Source organism: Callithrix jacchus, chromosome 3, assembly GCF_049354715.1.
Source record: "Callithrix jacchus isolate 240 chromosome 3, calJac240_pri, whole genome shotgun sequence".
Taxonomy (NCBI): Eukaryota; Metazoa; Chordata; class Mammalia; order Primates; family Cebidae; genus Callithrix; species Callithrix jacchus.
The window spans coordinates 37,529,224-37,544,344 of record NC_133504.1 but is presented as its reverse complement, the minus strand read 5'-3'; the positions used below and the strand labels follow the sequence as shown (position 1 = coordinate 37,544,344).

Here is a 15,121-nt window from a genome sequence, read left to right as displayed (position 1 = left end):
GCTCAGCTTCCAACTTCTAAGCAGGTCTGGACTCCTGATACCTTTCCTAGGTCCAAATGCTGGTGACAACCTGGCTCGAAATCAAAGTTAAACTTTAAAAGTTAGGTAATATTTTGTTTCTAACCTTTGGCAGTCTTAAAAATAATCCCATAGCTGCTATTAATTTCAGTGAAACATGGGGATGGGTTATAAAAATCATACATAAGAAAAGTAGATTGTAGATCCAGTTCCGATATTGGGCCTTTAAACAAAAAAGACTTTATCTAAATTGCTGGTTATCTCCCTGATTCCAGAAAGGATGAGTCATCTTACTGAGACAAATAGATATGCAGTGCCTTTTCTCATGGGTGGAGTTACACAGCAGGCCTGACCCGGCTACCTCTTTTTGGTGTTAAAGTTTAGATATGAAGTAGTTAGAAACACAGCTTCATTGTAGCCCTTCTGGGCTGCAGTTTCTTTTATCAGGTTGGGGATTTCCTGGAGCCTTATCTTTCTTTTCCTTATCTCTGTGTCGTCTGGATAATGGTACTTGGTCAGATAGCCTTTTGGTAGCACTTTTTCAAAAAAATGTATAATGTTTACTTTAAAAATTCTTCTCATTGTTATGTATATTGCATTGCTGTTCAGCACTAAACAAAGTTTCCAGATAAAGGGACATTGTGGAGCTTTGTTTAGATACTTTAGGAGGGTATTAAAAGCTATATAGTTTTGCTGGTTTATGTAAGTATTAATGATAGCAATAATGTTGAAGGAAAGATTGTGGGAGTCAAATTGCACCCTTCCAGGGTAAGTGCTTTGCTTTTCCTTCCAGCTCTCTGAGGTTGTTTTGACTCTGGCAGTTCTCTTAAAATAAAGCTTCTAGGGCCGAGCGTGGTGGCACAGGCCTGTAATCCCAGCACTTTGGGTAGGTGGATCACGAGGTCAAGAGATCGAGACCATCCTGGCCAACATGGTGAAACCCTGTCTCTACTAAAAATACAGAAATTAGCCAGACGTAGTGGCACACGCCTGTAGTCCCAGCTACTGGAGAGACTGAGGCGGAAGAATCGCTTGAACCCAGGAGGCGGAGGTTGCAGTGAGCTGAGATTGCGCCACTGCATGCCAGCCTGGAGACATAGCAAGACTCTGTCTCAAAAAAATAAAAAAAATAAAAATAAAGCTTGCAGAATTATTGTAGATTAAATAAATCAGGTTATTGTTAATGGCAAGAATTTTTTTAAAAAATAGTCTTAACCATCGTTTGTAAGTAATACGTGCCTATTGTTAGAAAATTGGAAAATACAGAATTTTTAAAAAGCATCTTGATCATGGGTTCTCAAAATCAGTTTGATATTTTTTTCTATGCTTTCTTTTTTTTGCTTTCTGATACTTTCTTTTTCTACATTGAGTTTTTTAAAATCATGCTTGTTGTCAAACTGCATATACAATTTTTATCCTGTTCTTTTTATTTTAACATAAGAATTTTCTATGTTTCACAGATTTTATAAAGATGTGCCACTCATTCATTGATTCTTTCAGTTACTGGGTGCCTTCTGTTTGTGCTCTGGGTGCCAAATGCTTTACTCTTTAAGGTATGGAGACATGTGAGTTGAAAATAATCTAGATTATAATTAGGAACTGCAGATCTTACTGAATTTCCGTCTGACTTTTATCTGGATCTGAAAGTTAAATTATTTCCCAGGTATTTCCACATTTTAAGTCAAAACAGTCATACTGATTTATTTTTATTGTATATTTAAGCTAACTTTGTATAGATTAAAAAATAAAAATCACTTTGCCTCAGAGTCTGTCCCTAGCTGAAGTGCTGGACTGGGAGTGGAGGGCAGAGCAGAATCCTGGGGAGGCAGGTGGGGCTGGTGTGCCTGGCTCCTGCACAGGGATTGTTTACAGGGGTGAGTGAGTAGGGTAGGGTTGATGACAAGGTGTCCGACAAGATACTTAGTCACTCACAAAGCACATGACTTGGGCCTTGTCCTCAGAGGACTGAATTAGTGAGAATCTAAACATTCTAGGTGGCATGCAATTTGAGATGTAGAAGAAAGAATTTCACTTATCAGTCAGTAATATCCAATTGCCTCCTCCTCAGCCCCTTCCTAGATCTGTCTCAGTGGACAGGCGCAGACATGGTGTGAGGATGAGCAGGATGGGCTCACTCAAGAGCAAGGATGCCTAGATTTAAGTCTTGACTCTGCCACTGACAAACTATATACCTTGGACCAGTTCCTCGACCTTTCTGTGCTTCATTCTCCTCTTCTGTTAAGAGAAAATATTACTACTATCTACTTCCTGTGATTAAATGAAACACATAAAACATGTAGAAGAGCACTTGGTGGATCTACCAGTGTTTTTGACCCTATATGACTGAATTTGTATTGACAAATTTCCTTAGCGCTGAGTTCATCAGGTGAGTTAGATGGCATTAGGATAGGTGTGTTATTGTTTGATCAAACACTGAACTGGTATTGTGAGGATGGCCTGCTGCATAGCTAACTCTTAGGCACTATCCATGTTCACGTTTCTGAAAACAGCCAAGTATTGACAGACTTGGTTCCGATCCTGGATCTGTCTCCAAAGCCCATTCCCCTAAAGTAGACTGCTTCAGAAAAGCTGTCACACCCCCTTACCTTAATCTACTGCTCTAGCCTAGGAGGAGGACCTATTTTGTTTTGAATAAATTTTGATTGAATTATTATATGCAAAGCAGTGTACATGTTCATGTTGCTGTGTGTTCATAGTACCAGTATGGGATCAAGAAACAGCATCCCATACTGTTTTGTGTCTTTCTGGGGACCATGCTTTGAAGATCTCTGATAGAAAGATTTGTGATCATTTGTTCTTAAGCAAGGAGAAGGCATTATGGAACCATGAGAGGGAATTACCCTGATAAAGAGGAGGGTCATTTGTGACACTGTGGATCATAAACATCTGCCACTCCCTCCCATCCTGTATTTATTTTTCCTTTTTTTCTCATTAAAGTAATGTGAATAGACAGAGAAAGTGGGATTCTTTTTTTTTTTTCTTTCAAGGCTGAACATGCTGAAAGGAGAAAGATTATTTACTGCAAGTCTCATTAAATGAGAATAATTAGAATGGACTTTTTAAGGGAGCTGTATTATGTCTTAGATTTTTCTCCTTCAAGCTACATTTCTCAATTGTTGATTTTGAGTTAATTTTTCATTACATATCATGACCGTTGCTTTTCATCATGTGAAGAATGTGAGATCAAGGAATTACAGAAATGCACGAATACTTAACCTAGAAACTTTTATGACTTTAATTCTCCCAACTCTAAATCAGGCATGGGAATAGGCTCTTTCCCAGATGTCAGATTCTGGATTGGAGGTGGGTCCTGGCAGCACTGCATCCAAAGGTTTTGGAGAGGAGTCAGGCCATCACAGGAGACAGTGTTGTGATTGATTAGAGATTTTGGCCACAGGGAAAAGAGGTTGGACTTGTCTTGAGTACTAGATACTTGCCTTTGATGATCTAAATGATACTGTGCTATTTATTGATTCTTAAACTTGGCACTCTTCTCTAGGACCACTTAGTACCTGGCATATGAGATTGGAAACAGTACAAAAGGCAGCTTTAACAAATCGAAGCAGTAGTCTCCCTTCCTTACATATACCACATGGATTCATCATGCTTTCATACTTGTGTGGTCCTCCCTTCCAGTGTCTTATAAAGTTCATCAGTATTGTGAAAGTAGCAATGGTGGCAGCAGCAGTTCCAGTCCACAACCTGGTGAACTGCGTGTGGAGTGTGGGAGTCTACTCAGTGATGGCAGACAGTTTGTAAATGTGTAAACTTTGGATAACCCAAATTGTTTTCTATGATACATGGATGAACTGTAGAAAGGAAATAGATAACTGGGCCATGTGTAGAGTTACAAATAGGGTTTATGATAAATTGTAATATGCAACGTATTTAATATTTAAAAGCAGAGCACCCAGCATGATAATGAATAACAGTATGAATACCTCTATAAGTATATGATTCCATTTTAGGAAAGAGAAGATCAAGACAACAGGGAGATTGGATTGAGGAAGAGAATAGACTTTTAAGCATAAAAGATCTACACATACCTCCTCTTACTGTCTTGAGTTGCTCTAATGTCTCAGAAGAATGGTTGTGATAATATAATTATGGATTTTCTATTACTAAAGAAATTTCCGAGCTCCCATTTAAACATGAGGAAATTTGAAGTCATATAGAGGCATCCATTTTTAAATCTAATAGTTGTGGTTTAGTTTTGCATTTCTGCTTTATTACATTTTAACAGATTTTGAACTGTGGATTTATGTCTTATTAAGCAGAGTAACAAAGGAGCTGGCATTTCATTTTTTTAAAAATCTAAAAATCTTTTCTGTTAAGATATGTTGTGATTGGAGTGATTACAAGATGTTAAAAGTCTATGGGAGCTTTTGCTATAGGAGGGAAAGGGAGAAATGGAGTGTGAGTGTACAGGCACCCTCCTGATCAGACGTATGCATCAGACTATCAAGGAAGCACACTGCTTGTTGCAGTTAGATTCATATCATAGTTTTGGGTTTTTGTTTTGTTTCGTTTTTTTTTTTGAGACAGAGTCTTGCTATGTCGCCTAGGCTAGAGTGCAGTGGCACGTTCTCGGTTCACTGCAACCTCTGCCTCCCAAGTTCAAGTGATTCGCCTGCCTCAGACTGAGTAACTGGACTACAGGCATGCACCACCACACCTGGCTAATGTTTTGTATTTTTTTTTTTTTTTTTTAGTAGAGATGGGGTTTCACCACGTTGACCAGGCTGATCTTGAACTCCTGACCTCAAATGATCAGGAGTTGAGCGGCCACCTCAGCCTCCCAAAGTGCTGGGATTATCAGCGTGAGCCACTGCACCCAGCCCATATAATAGTTTTAATGCAAATATTTAGTGTTATTAAACCAATCAGAAAGTATCTGTTGGACATCGACCGTGGATAAAACCTGCGTGAGGTACGAAAATGAATGTCAAGACCCAGGCTTATATGCAAGGTATTTATAATCTAGTATATAAGAAGGGATATTATACATTATACACTTTTTTTTTTTTTTTTTGAGACAGGGTCTCTCTCTGTTGTCCAGGCTGGAGTGCAGTGGTGTGGTCATAGCTAACTGCAGCCTTGAATTACTGAGCTCAACTGATCCTCCCACCTCAGTTTCCTGAGTAGCTGGACTGCAGGCACATGCGACCACTCCCTGGCTAATTTTCTCATCTTTTTGTAGAGAAGAGGTCTTGCTATGTTGCCCAGGCCAGTCTTTAAATCCTGCCTCAAGTAGTTCTCTCACCTTGGCCTCTCAGAGCACTGCAATTATAAGCATTATCTATAGGTGTTTTTATAGTGCTTGCATAAGTAATCTTTTAGTTCTCTGTTAAAAAGAGAAAGTGGCTTTTAAGGCAGTTTATGGGAAAAGAGAACTCATGATCATACTGTGGCCATGTCAGTTAAGTTTTAAGCTCAAAATATGTTCTTCTTGGAAAAAGGATTTTATTTTCTTTTTCTGGTTGTATCTTGATACTATCAATTTAGCATGTGCCACAGAGAATTCAAGTTGTAGGTATGTTGCAATTTTTATTTCTCAGGAGAGAGTGAATTTCAGATATTTTTTGAAGGAGTTTTAAGGATTATATACATATATACATAAGAATGTCATAAGAAGGCCATGCCATGGTGTTTTTCTCACACTTGTCAGTGAAATGTATGGATACCATATATTAAAAATAATGGCAAAAACCGCAATTACTTTTGCACCAACCTAATGCAAAGGTACATTTAAAACTGCTGAAGCCAAAGGACCAGCCAAGAGTTTATCAGATTTTAGGGATCTATTAATGTTTTCTTCACCGAATTCCAGGACCAGGAAAAGGAAAGGAATTGGGGTAACCCCTTGTAATTTTGTGTATCAAGATTTGACCTGTATTCCAGGGATCTTGATTTTTATTTCTAATAAAAGAAAAATGTTTTCTTCATGAACCCACAGAATCATATTGATTCTGTAGCATTGTTCTCCTTTTTCAAATGAAGAATATTAGTGTCAGAAGTCAAAATTGAGCTGCTTTTGTCCTCAGGTTGAACTTTTTTAGCTTGAATATGTCTAGAAATTCAATGCAAGAGTTTCAAGGGTATATGGCCGCTCATGATCATTTTTTTCCCATTGTATTAAAGCAAGGATATGTCACTAATCTGCATCCCACTTCCCCATGTCATCTATACATTAAGTCCTACATTTGGCTGTTGTGGGTAACCATCCCTCGCTTGCTGTGGGTAAAATTTTGCAAGGTTGCAGAGTAAGACCTGTCAGCTGACACTGGCTCACATGAGAGCCATTAAGAGGGTGGTGTGGCCAATGTCAGAACAACCTTGCAGCTGAAGGCAAGTCGCTGCATTGCCTAGAGCCATATGAATAGGTCTTGTGACCAATTAATTGACTACTACATAATCTCCAGCTAGGGAGCACAGATGGAGTGAGTCAGTCCAAGCTGCTCAACCTGTTAAGTGTCTTGTCTTTGCTAACTGGAGTATAAGCTTAGGAACAAAAGTAGGACTTGTCTATGTTTGTAATAGGATGGCAGACAGCACGTTTTATAATGTAATAGATGGATCTGACTTCCTAAATTATTGGCGGGGTTAATTTACATAACAAATGAATGTTCCACCTTTTTTTTTTTTTTTAACTTTCGAAAGGGGAAATTAGTATGCTGCTGCCAACTAGCTTTTCTCACATACTGTATAGCAGTGTAATGATTGTTTAGAACTGCTGGTCACTACGGAATATTCCTCATATAACAAAGGAACTTCAGGATTTGTGTCCAAGTCCATGTTGGTGGTTGAGATAAACCAGAAGAACATTAAACCGCTCAGGAGATGTGTGGCGGCGCAGGGAAGACCACAAACCAGCCCGGGAGCCGGCAAGACTCAGCCAGATGTGTGAGTGATGCTGTTCCCGGTGCTGGGAAGATTTACAGGGCGCTTTTATGCTCAAAGATTAAGAAACACGCCGGGGTAGACAGGACCACTGACCACACGGAACTCAACAACAGGTTTGAAACTTTAGTTCTGTTTCAAAATCTCAGATAATTTTTTATTTAATTCAATGTGTACTAAGGAGATGGAGTTCTGTTGATCTGAAAGTTGTTGTTTCTTGTAAGTGCTTTTAAGTAGGAGAAATGGGGGTACTGGTGGGTGTGCAGAGACAAGTCCTTTCTTTTATAGAAAAGATATAAGCATGGGTAGTTTTTAGTGACTGTTGTGATTCCACTCCCCACCTGTTTTCTTCATTTCATTACCTCTGCTGGAGCCAACTTGTAAGAAATGTTTACATCTTTGTCTCTTGAAGCTTGGATGATACTGTTCACAGTAATTATCAGGGAAAAAAGGTGCCATCCTGAAGTATCAGCACAGTTAGTAGATGGAGCACAGGCCTGGGAGTTCTCACTTCATAGTCTGCATGGCCAGCAGATGGATATGCTTTTCCAGCTGGAGGCAGGGTGGTGGGGGAGACCCAGTCTTCCTCTGGAAAACCTTCTCCATGAGAAGGATGCATTATGAACAGCAAATTTTAATAATGGAACTTGTCTAAAAAGAAAAACATACCTGCAATATTCTTTTTGGCTTATTATTAAGTCCACTTTGGAATAATTTATTTATTTTGTTATTAGTGGTACTTCGTTGAAACAGTATTTGTAAAGAATTTTATTGCATATCAGTAAAAACAAAAAACTCTTTTGAGAATTGCATTTCATTCCAAATTCTTCCATAGACAGTAAGGAGAGCCAAAAGTTAATGATTAGTGTAAAAGAGTTTATAAGTCCATTTAACCTGGGCATGGTGGCTCAACCCTGTAATCCAAACACTTTGGGAAAATGAGGTGGGAGGATCACTTGAGCCTAGGAGTTCAAGACCAGCCAGGGCAACATAGCAAGACCCCATCTCTAAAAAAATAAAATAAAATAAAACTAATTAGCAGGTCACAGAGGTGTGGAGCTGTGGAGCCAGCTACTTGGGAAGCTGAGGTGGGAGATTGTTTGAGCCCAGGAGTTGTAGGCTGCAATAAATTGTGATTTCACCCCTGTACTCCAGCCTGGGCAACTGAGCAAGACCCTGTCTTTTAAAAATAATAATAATAAAATAAATTCACTTAAAATGTTTTTTTTCTTACAGAAAATTTCTCAAAATTAACATGTCTCATCATCTGTTTATCTCATAAGTATGTTTCTTGGTTTGGTTAAAATAATCAGAATACAGCTTTTGTTCTGTAAAAATCTTTGTCATTTTTAAAAATAGAAACTTAATAAAACAGGACAGCAGAGTAAGATCTCCATCTCAAAAAAAGAAAAAAGAAACATAATAAAATAGGATGTTGTCCACTAAAGTGTAGGAGCACAGTAGATTGGGGAGTGAGAGAGAAGTGGGGAAGTTACTTTACAAGTGTTAGGTCACATGCTCTTCATTCAGTTAAAGAGATCTATTTGTAGAGGAGGAGGTAATGATATGGTACATTAGAAAAATAGCTAGAATGTTCAGATAATAATTTCACTTTTATACTATCTGTTTTTATCTGTTTCTTATCAAGAAAGGGTGGCTGAGTGATAGGAGAGAGTAATGGAGTGACACTCAAGTTGATCTGAATCCTGATCCCTAAGCTCTGCTGCCCAGGAGCCTGTAACCCTGGGCCAGTCTCCAGGCTTCTCTGAGTCTCGCTCTCAACTGTTAAACTATGTAATTGACTCAGATTACTTTAAAAATTCTTTCTTCTTCTGAGATTCTTAGATGTAATAGGGCCTTCTGTATTCCCTATTTTTGTTATTCCATACAATTCTAGATCCCCAGATAGCTATTTAGGATGAAAGGTAGGGAGTGTATGTCCATGTAAGAAAATAATATGCAAGGCCAGTTTTTGGAAACCTCTAAAATTTTTTATTTGAACTGCTGCTTCTCACCTTCAGTGTGCTTGCTATTCTTTGGTAAGATTTTAATCATTTTATTTAAGCAATGGTTTAAACTTTGACATTTTCATGCTTATTATCCTCTTTCCTTGTTTTACCTTCCTTTAGATTTACTTCTCTAGTGCTGAGAATTTTTTTTTAGCACTTTGTAAAATAATGGCATATATTTGTCAATTAATTGGAATTCATCTCTAGTCAAACAACATGGTGTGGTAGACATCATCCGCTTTCTCTTCTTACTATGATCTTGGAAACACTGCTTACTTGCAGTATTGCGCTTGATTTCCAGAATTTCTTAAGGACTTAGGCCAACTTGAGGGTAGAAGTGAATTACTGACAGGTGCTTGCACTGAAGGACCTGGCTCCAGAGTGCTCACAAGTTATCTGTTTGTCCAAGTCATGTGACAGTCAGGTAGCTAGGACTTTCAATCCCTTCTTGTTCTTTGATATCTTAAATCAGTAGTTCCAGGCGGTCTTCTTAGTTCACCACACTGACAAGCAGGGTTTTTTTTTTCTTCTCATGATTTTCTAGTAACTGAAAAGATGAAGAGAACGATTCCACAATTACAGTAGAATTATGTTGTATATGTGATGATGGCCATAGTGTAAAACAGACAGAAACAATGCAGAAAGAAACATGTTGGTCATCTCATTGTGGCTCATGTAGCATGACACATTTCAGGATAGGAATTGTCCTGGGCATCTCCGTTTTCATTCCCCCTAAACTCTATAAAGGTGGATGTTGGGGTTCAATTCATTTCATAAAATTCTAGAGTCAACAAAAAACTACAGAGTTTGATGAGAGGTATCTTAAATGGCTTGTAAGTAAAAATACCTTGCTGAAACTCCCTTCAAATCTAGTGCCTCTTGGCTGGGCACGGTGGCTCATGTCTGTAATACCAGCACTTTGGGAAGCCAAGCCAGGCAGATCACTTGAGGTCAGGAGTTCAAGACCAGCCTGATCAATATGGTAAAACCATATCTATGCCACATCTATGCCTGGCTAATTTTGGTATTTTTACTAAAATTAGCCAGGCATAGTAGCAGGCACCTTTAATCCCAGCTACTTGGGACACTGAAGCAGGAGAATCACTTGAATCTGGGAAGTGGAGGTTGCAGTGAACTGAGATCATACCACCGCACCCCAGCCTGGGCAACAGAGCAAGACTCCATCTCAGAAAAAAAGAAAATCTACTGACTCTTAAATATGATGCCAGGTATATAGTATCATCTTCAAACAATTGCTTCTAATCCTCTTTCTTAAAATATTGACTATAGCAACTTTTGAGTTTTTGAAACTTTCCCAGCAAATTAGCAAACAATCCATAGGGCTGTTTATATGAGAAATCTGGGACTTGCCACACATATCTGTGGATCATTGTTGCTCTGGTGACAAAAGAAAACCTGCTGTGTCTTTAAAGTATACCCCTTGTACACTGAAGAGGAACTGAAACAGAGCACTTCAGAGTCAATCGTGCTTTACAGTTTCAGATCTTGAAATTTCGATTCAGAAGAAATTCTCTATACTGCTTTAGAATCGCCAGGATAGAAGAAGCAGAAGGATTAATGAGTATAGACATTCATTTTATGCACATTTTAGATGAGGTAATTCTACTAAAAAAGGGAAATCCTTAGACTGTCTATGGTAGTTACTTAATAAGAAAGTAAGGAAAGAAGAAACCTGGATGCATTTTCCCCTGGTGAGCTGCTTCACATAGATAAACTGACCATGATTTTATGACCACTCTTTTTATTTATAGCAGTTGGGATTACTGACTAGGAAATATAAAAATAGTCACAGATTTAGAGAGAGATATGCTAAGGCAACCCACCAAAGAATTCTGAAGAGTATAATAAAAGGTCATTAAAAGAAAGTGTAATGCAGGCTTTGTAGGAGTGGAAAGAATGTTTCTCACTGTGTGCTGTACCTAGAAACAATGTGAAAATCACTCTACCCTGATACTACTTAATAGAAAATGTAGCTGTTGGACAGGTCAAATGAAGTGGGTAGAGAAAAAAAACAAACTCTAGTCAGCTGACGGTCTTGTGCTTTGTGACAAGCTTCATTGAGAGGTCATAAATGGTTGGGTGTGACTCTTTCTGATGCATTGGGTATTGCTGTCACACGTTCTTCTGAGCTTCCTGCATTCCTTCCTTTTTTACTTTTATGTACCATGAGAATTTTTCTTTGACTAGTTAGAATAGTTTATTTCTGCTGGCCAGTGGTAGGGATTTTGAGATGATTCCAGACCGGTAAGATTGAATGAGTCAAGGAATGCAGTGTCATGTCTGATTTAGGGTTCAAGAACATTTGTCTTTTCCCTCTGAGGATACATCACTTACAAGGAATAAATCAGCAATCTTAATATAGGAGATTTTCATAGATGCTAACAACTGACATCAGCGTTTGTCTGGGTCATATTTGGATCAGCGTTGGTGATATAACAGAGTAAAGCACTTGTTATTAGTCACCATAGCGAACTGCATCCAGAATGACGGTGTTCCAGGCAGGAGATGAGGTTAATCCAGCTCTGGAGTCTGCAGGCCAGTCACTGATTGGGCAGCTGCTGAAGGCTTTTTTCCTCAAGTTCTGCTCAGCTCTATGCTGAACTGGAATGCTGGCTGAACTGGTCCTCCAACATCCCTGGTTCTCCTGTTATGACTCCTGTGGTGAGTCAGGCTCTGGCTTAGCCTTATCCTTTTATTGTTATAGCGACAAAAGCTGAATAATTGCTGAACAGTGAGGTAGCAAGCCCTGGTGGGAATTGGCGAGAGCAATAACTTGTGACCCATCTAAGATTATAACTGTCAAAAGTCACCAAAGGGAATCCAGCCTGTGGGTTCTAAAAACACCAAGGTTCCTGGGAATTTTCTTTCCTTTTATGAGTTCCCATGGGGATATTTAGGTATCAGGTGTACATCCATCTGTGAGCCTTATGTCTTTAAGGGTTTAAGAAAGGTTTTTTAGGCCAGATGCAATGGCTCATGCCTGTAATTATAGCACTTTGGGAGGCCGAGCCACGTGGATCATGAGGTCAGGAGATTGAGACCAACCTGATCAACCTGGTGAAACCCTGTCTCTACTAAAAATACAAAAATTAGCTGGGCATGGTGCCACGCTCCTGTAATCTGAGCTACTCAGGAGGGTGAGGCAGGAGAATTGCTTGAACCCAGGAGGCCGAGGTTGCAGTGATTGTGCCACGGCACTCCAGCTTGGGCAACAGAACGAGACTCCATTGCAAAAAAAAAAAAAAAGGTTTTTAAAAATACTACTTTAGGTTTTACAGAACAGATGTGAATGAAAATCCTTTTTTCTCACTATGCCATATCCTTTCACTTTCATGCCTCACCCTGTCCAAAGGCAAAAAAAGGAACTTAGTTGAGTTAAGCTGTTTTCCCACTTACTAATTTTCAGCTCTCTAGCACATGAGAAACTAGACTTAATACCAGATAAAATGGAAGGACCTTTGACATGGCGATCTTCTCTACCCTGATTTTATGATCTGAGGGTCTTCTCTGCCTTGAAATCACTGTCTTTGGGAACATCATCTCATCTTTCTGTTTTTGTTTTCTAAAAAAGAAAGAAAGAGAGAGAGAAAGAAGGAAGAAAGATAGTAGAATGGAATGGTGTTTCTTTTTTTATTTTTTCTGATATGAGCATATATTATGAGTCTATTCAAGCGCAGTTTTGAAGTTAGCAAACATTTAAATCCTCACATCTCTACAACGTAGGTCAAAGAAGTATGATTCTTCTCAGCTGTATGAGAGAAATGGCTATAGAGAGGTAACGTGTCTAGTCATAGTTAAGACAACAGTGGGGGGACACTGCTTTGGTCTCAGCTTCAGATTCACTGAACTGGATTCCTGGAGGTAGAGCTTATGAAGCTTTGTTGATTTCACACACACACACACACACACACACACACACACACACAGCTTCTGGGGTATTTCTCATGATGAGCCAAACAACTTGGGAACCAGTGGACAGGAAGTGGTGTCTAAAGTCCTTTCCAGCTAATAGTCTGATAATCTGTCAGTGATCCATAAGTCCCGAAGTTAGAGAAATGTAAAGACTTGGCCTTGGGTAATCAAGGGAGTCAGAACTAGCTCAGTGGTAATCTTTTTCCACGTGAGTGAACAAGCCATGTGGGTGTTTGAGGAAGTACATTTTCAACAGAGGGAACAGGAAGTACAAAGATCTTAAGGCAGGAACATGCCTGGTGTGCATCCTAAAAATAAGGATATTGCCTCAGGGCAAAGATGATTTGGATTCAGAAAGTACATGATTCTTTGTGGGAATGTGAATGGGGTGGAGGCGTGCTGGTGGATGGTCTGGCAGCTGCATGCTGTGATAGGAGAGGGAGGCAGAGGTCACCTGCCCGTAATATCTTTCTCACTGGACCCTGCTTGATGGCAAAAACTCCTATTATTAAATTATCATTTCTTTGTATTTAAGCATTGTTCTCTATAGGCAGTCACTAATACCTCACTGTGAACTATTTTAGGGGAACATTCCCCTCCGTCAGTAGGAGCAAGACCACATGTGATGGTTGGATGCATTCTGTAGAGCAGTATGTGAGGACTGACCCGCCTTTTCCCAGCCAGGTGGATAGAACAAGGAGGAGATGGCCTGTAATTCTGCTGAGCAGAGACAGACTTTTGATAGCTACATCTGAAGCTCAAGTTGTATGTCCTTGGTTCTCATCTTTACAGGAGAAAAAAATATCTTTAACAGACAAAAAATATCTTCAGAAAATAATCCTGTCACAAAATTTTAAACTAGTACTTATTCCTGAAAGGTAATATATTTTTAAAGTTCCTTTGACAACTGAAATTAAAATAATTTTTTTCCTTTTAAATATTTTTTAGAGCAATTTTAGGTTCACAGCAAAATTGAGCAGAAATTACAGAATTCCCATATATACCTTACCTCCACAGTATCGCCATCCCATGCCACAGTGATATATGTGTTACCATTGAGAAATCTGTATTGACACATCATTGTCACCCAAAGTCCATAGTTGGCATTAGGGTTCATTCTTAGTGTTGTATATTCTATAGGTTTTGACAAAAGTATAATGACACGTATCCATTATTCATACTAGATAGTTTCACTGCCTTAGAAATCCTCTGCACCTCGCCTATTTATCCCTCCATCTCCTCTAACCCCAGGCAACCGCTTGTCTTTTTACTGTCTCCATAGTTTTGCCTTTTCCATAATGTCGTTTGATTAGAATCATACAGTATGTAGCCTTTTCAGATTGGCTTCTTTCAGTTAGAAATATACATTCAAGGTCTCTTCATGTCTTTTCATAACTTGATAGTTTATTTCTTTTTTAGCACTGAATAATATTCCATTGACCATCTCTTTGCATACTGAAGGACATCTTGGTTGCTTCCACGTTTTGGCAATTACGAATCAAGCTCCTGTACATAGCGGCAGGCTTTTCAACTCATTTGGATAAATAACAAGGAGTCCCATTGCTGGATTGTAAGGTAGAAGTGTGTTTAGTTTCGTAAGAAACTGCCGAACTCTTCCAAAACAATAGCACCGCCACCAGTGGATGAGAGTTTCTGTTGCTCCACATCCTCACCAGCGTTTGGCATTGTCAGTGTTCCGGACTTTGGCCATTCTAATAGGCATGTAGTAGTATCTCTTGTTATCTAAATTTGTGTTTCTAATGACAAACAATGTGGATCAACTTTTCACATGCTTATTTGCCATTTATATTATCTTTGGTGAGGTGTCTATTCATATCTTCGGCCAGGTGTCTATTAATATCTTCGGCCATTTTTTCATCAAGAGGTTTGATTTCTTACTGAGTTTTAAGTGTTCTTTATTTTGGATAAAATAGTTGTCTATCAGATATATTTTTTGGACTATTTTGTCTCAGTCTGTGGCTTGTCTTCTAATCCCCTTGACAGTGTCTTTCTCAGAGCAGAAGTTTTTAATTTTAACGAAGTCCAGCTTCTCAATAATTTCTTTCATGGACCACAGCTTTCATGTTGTATCTAAAAATCCTTCGCAATGCCCAAGGTCATCTGTATTTTCTCCTGTGTTATCTTCTGTGAGTTTTGTAGTTTTACTTTTTACACTTAGGTTTGTAAGCCATTTGGGGTTTATTTTTATGAAGGATGTAAGGTCTGTGTTGAGATTCTTT

The 15,121-nt window shown here is 38.9% G+C and overlaps 1 protein-coding gene across 18 annotated transcripts in view; it reads left to right on the top strand.

Annotated features, from left to right (window-relative positions):
- Positions 1 to 15,121, top strand: part of FNIP2 (folliculin interacting protein 2) — a 146,496-nt gene that overhangs the window by 36,940 nt on the left and 94,435 nt on the right. For 5 of the 18 annotated variants that reach the window (XR_013532840.1, XR_013532837.1, XM_035292782.3 and 2 more), the window contains exon 1: positions 6,471 to 7,055. The exons of the other annotated variants lie outside the window; for them this stretch is intronic. Coding sequence is in view for 3 of the 5 variants with exons in the window: in XM_035292782.3 (XP_035148673.3) it covers positions 6,880 to 7,055 (176 nt within the window). In the remaining 2 variants the exon portion in view is untranslated. Of the gene's footprint in view, positions 1 to 6,470; positions 7,056 to 15,121 lie in introns of those variants that run through there. 18 annotated transcript variants of the gene reach the window in all.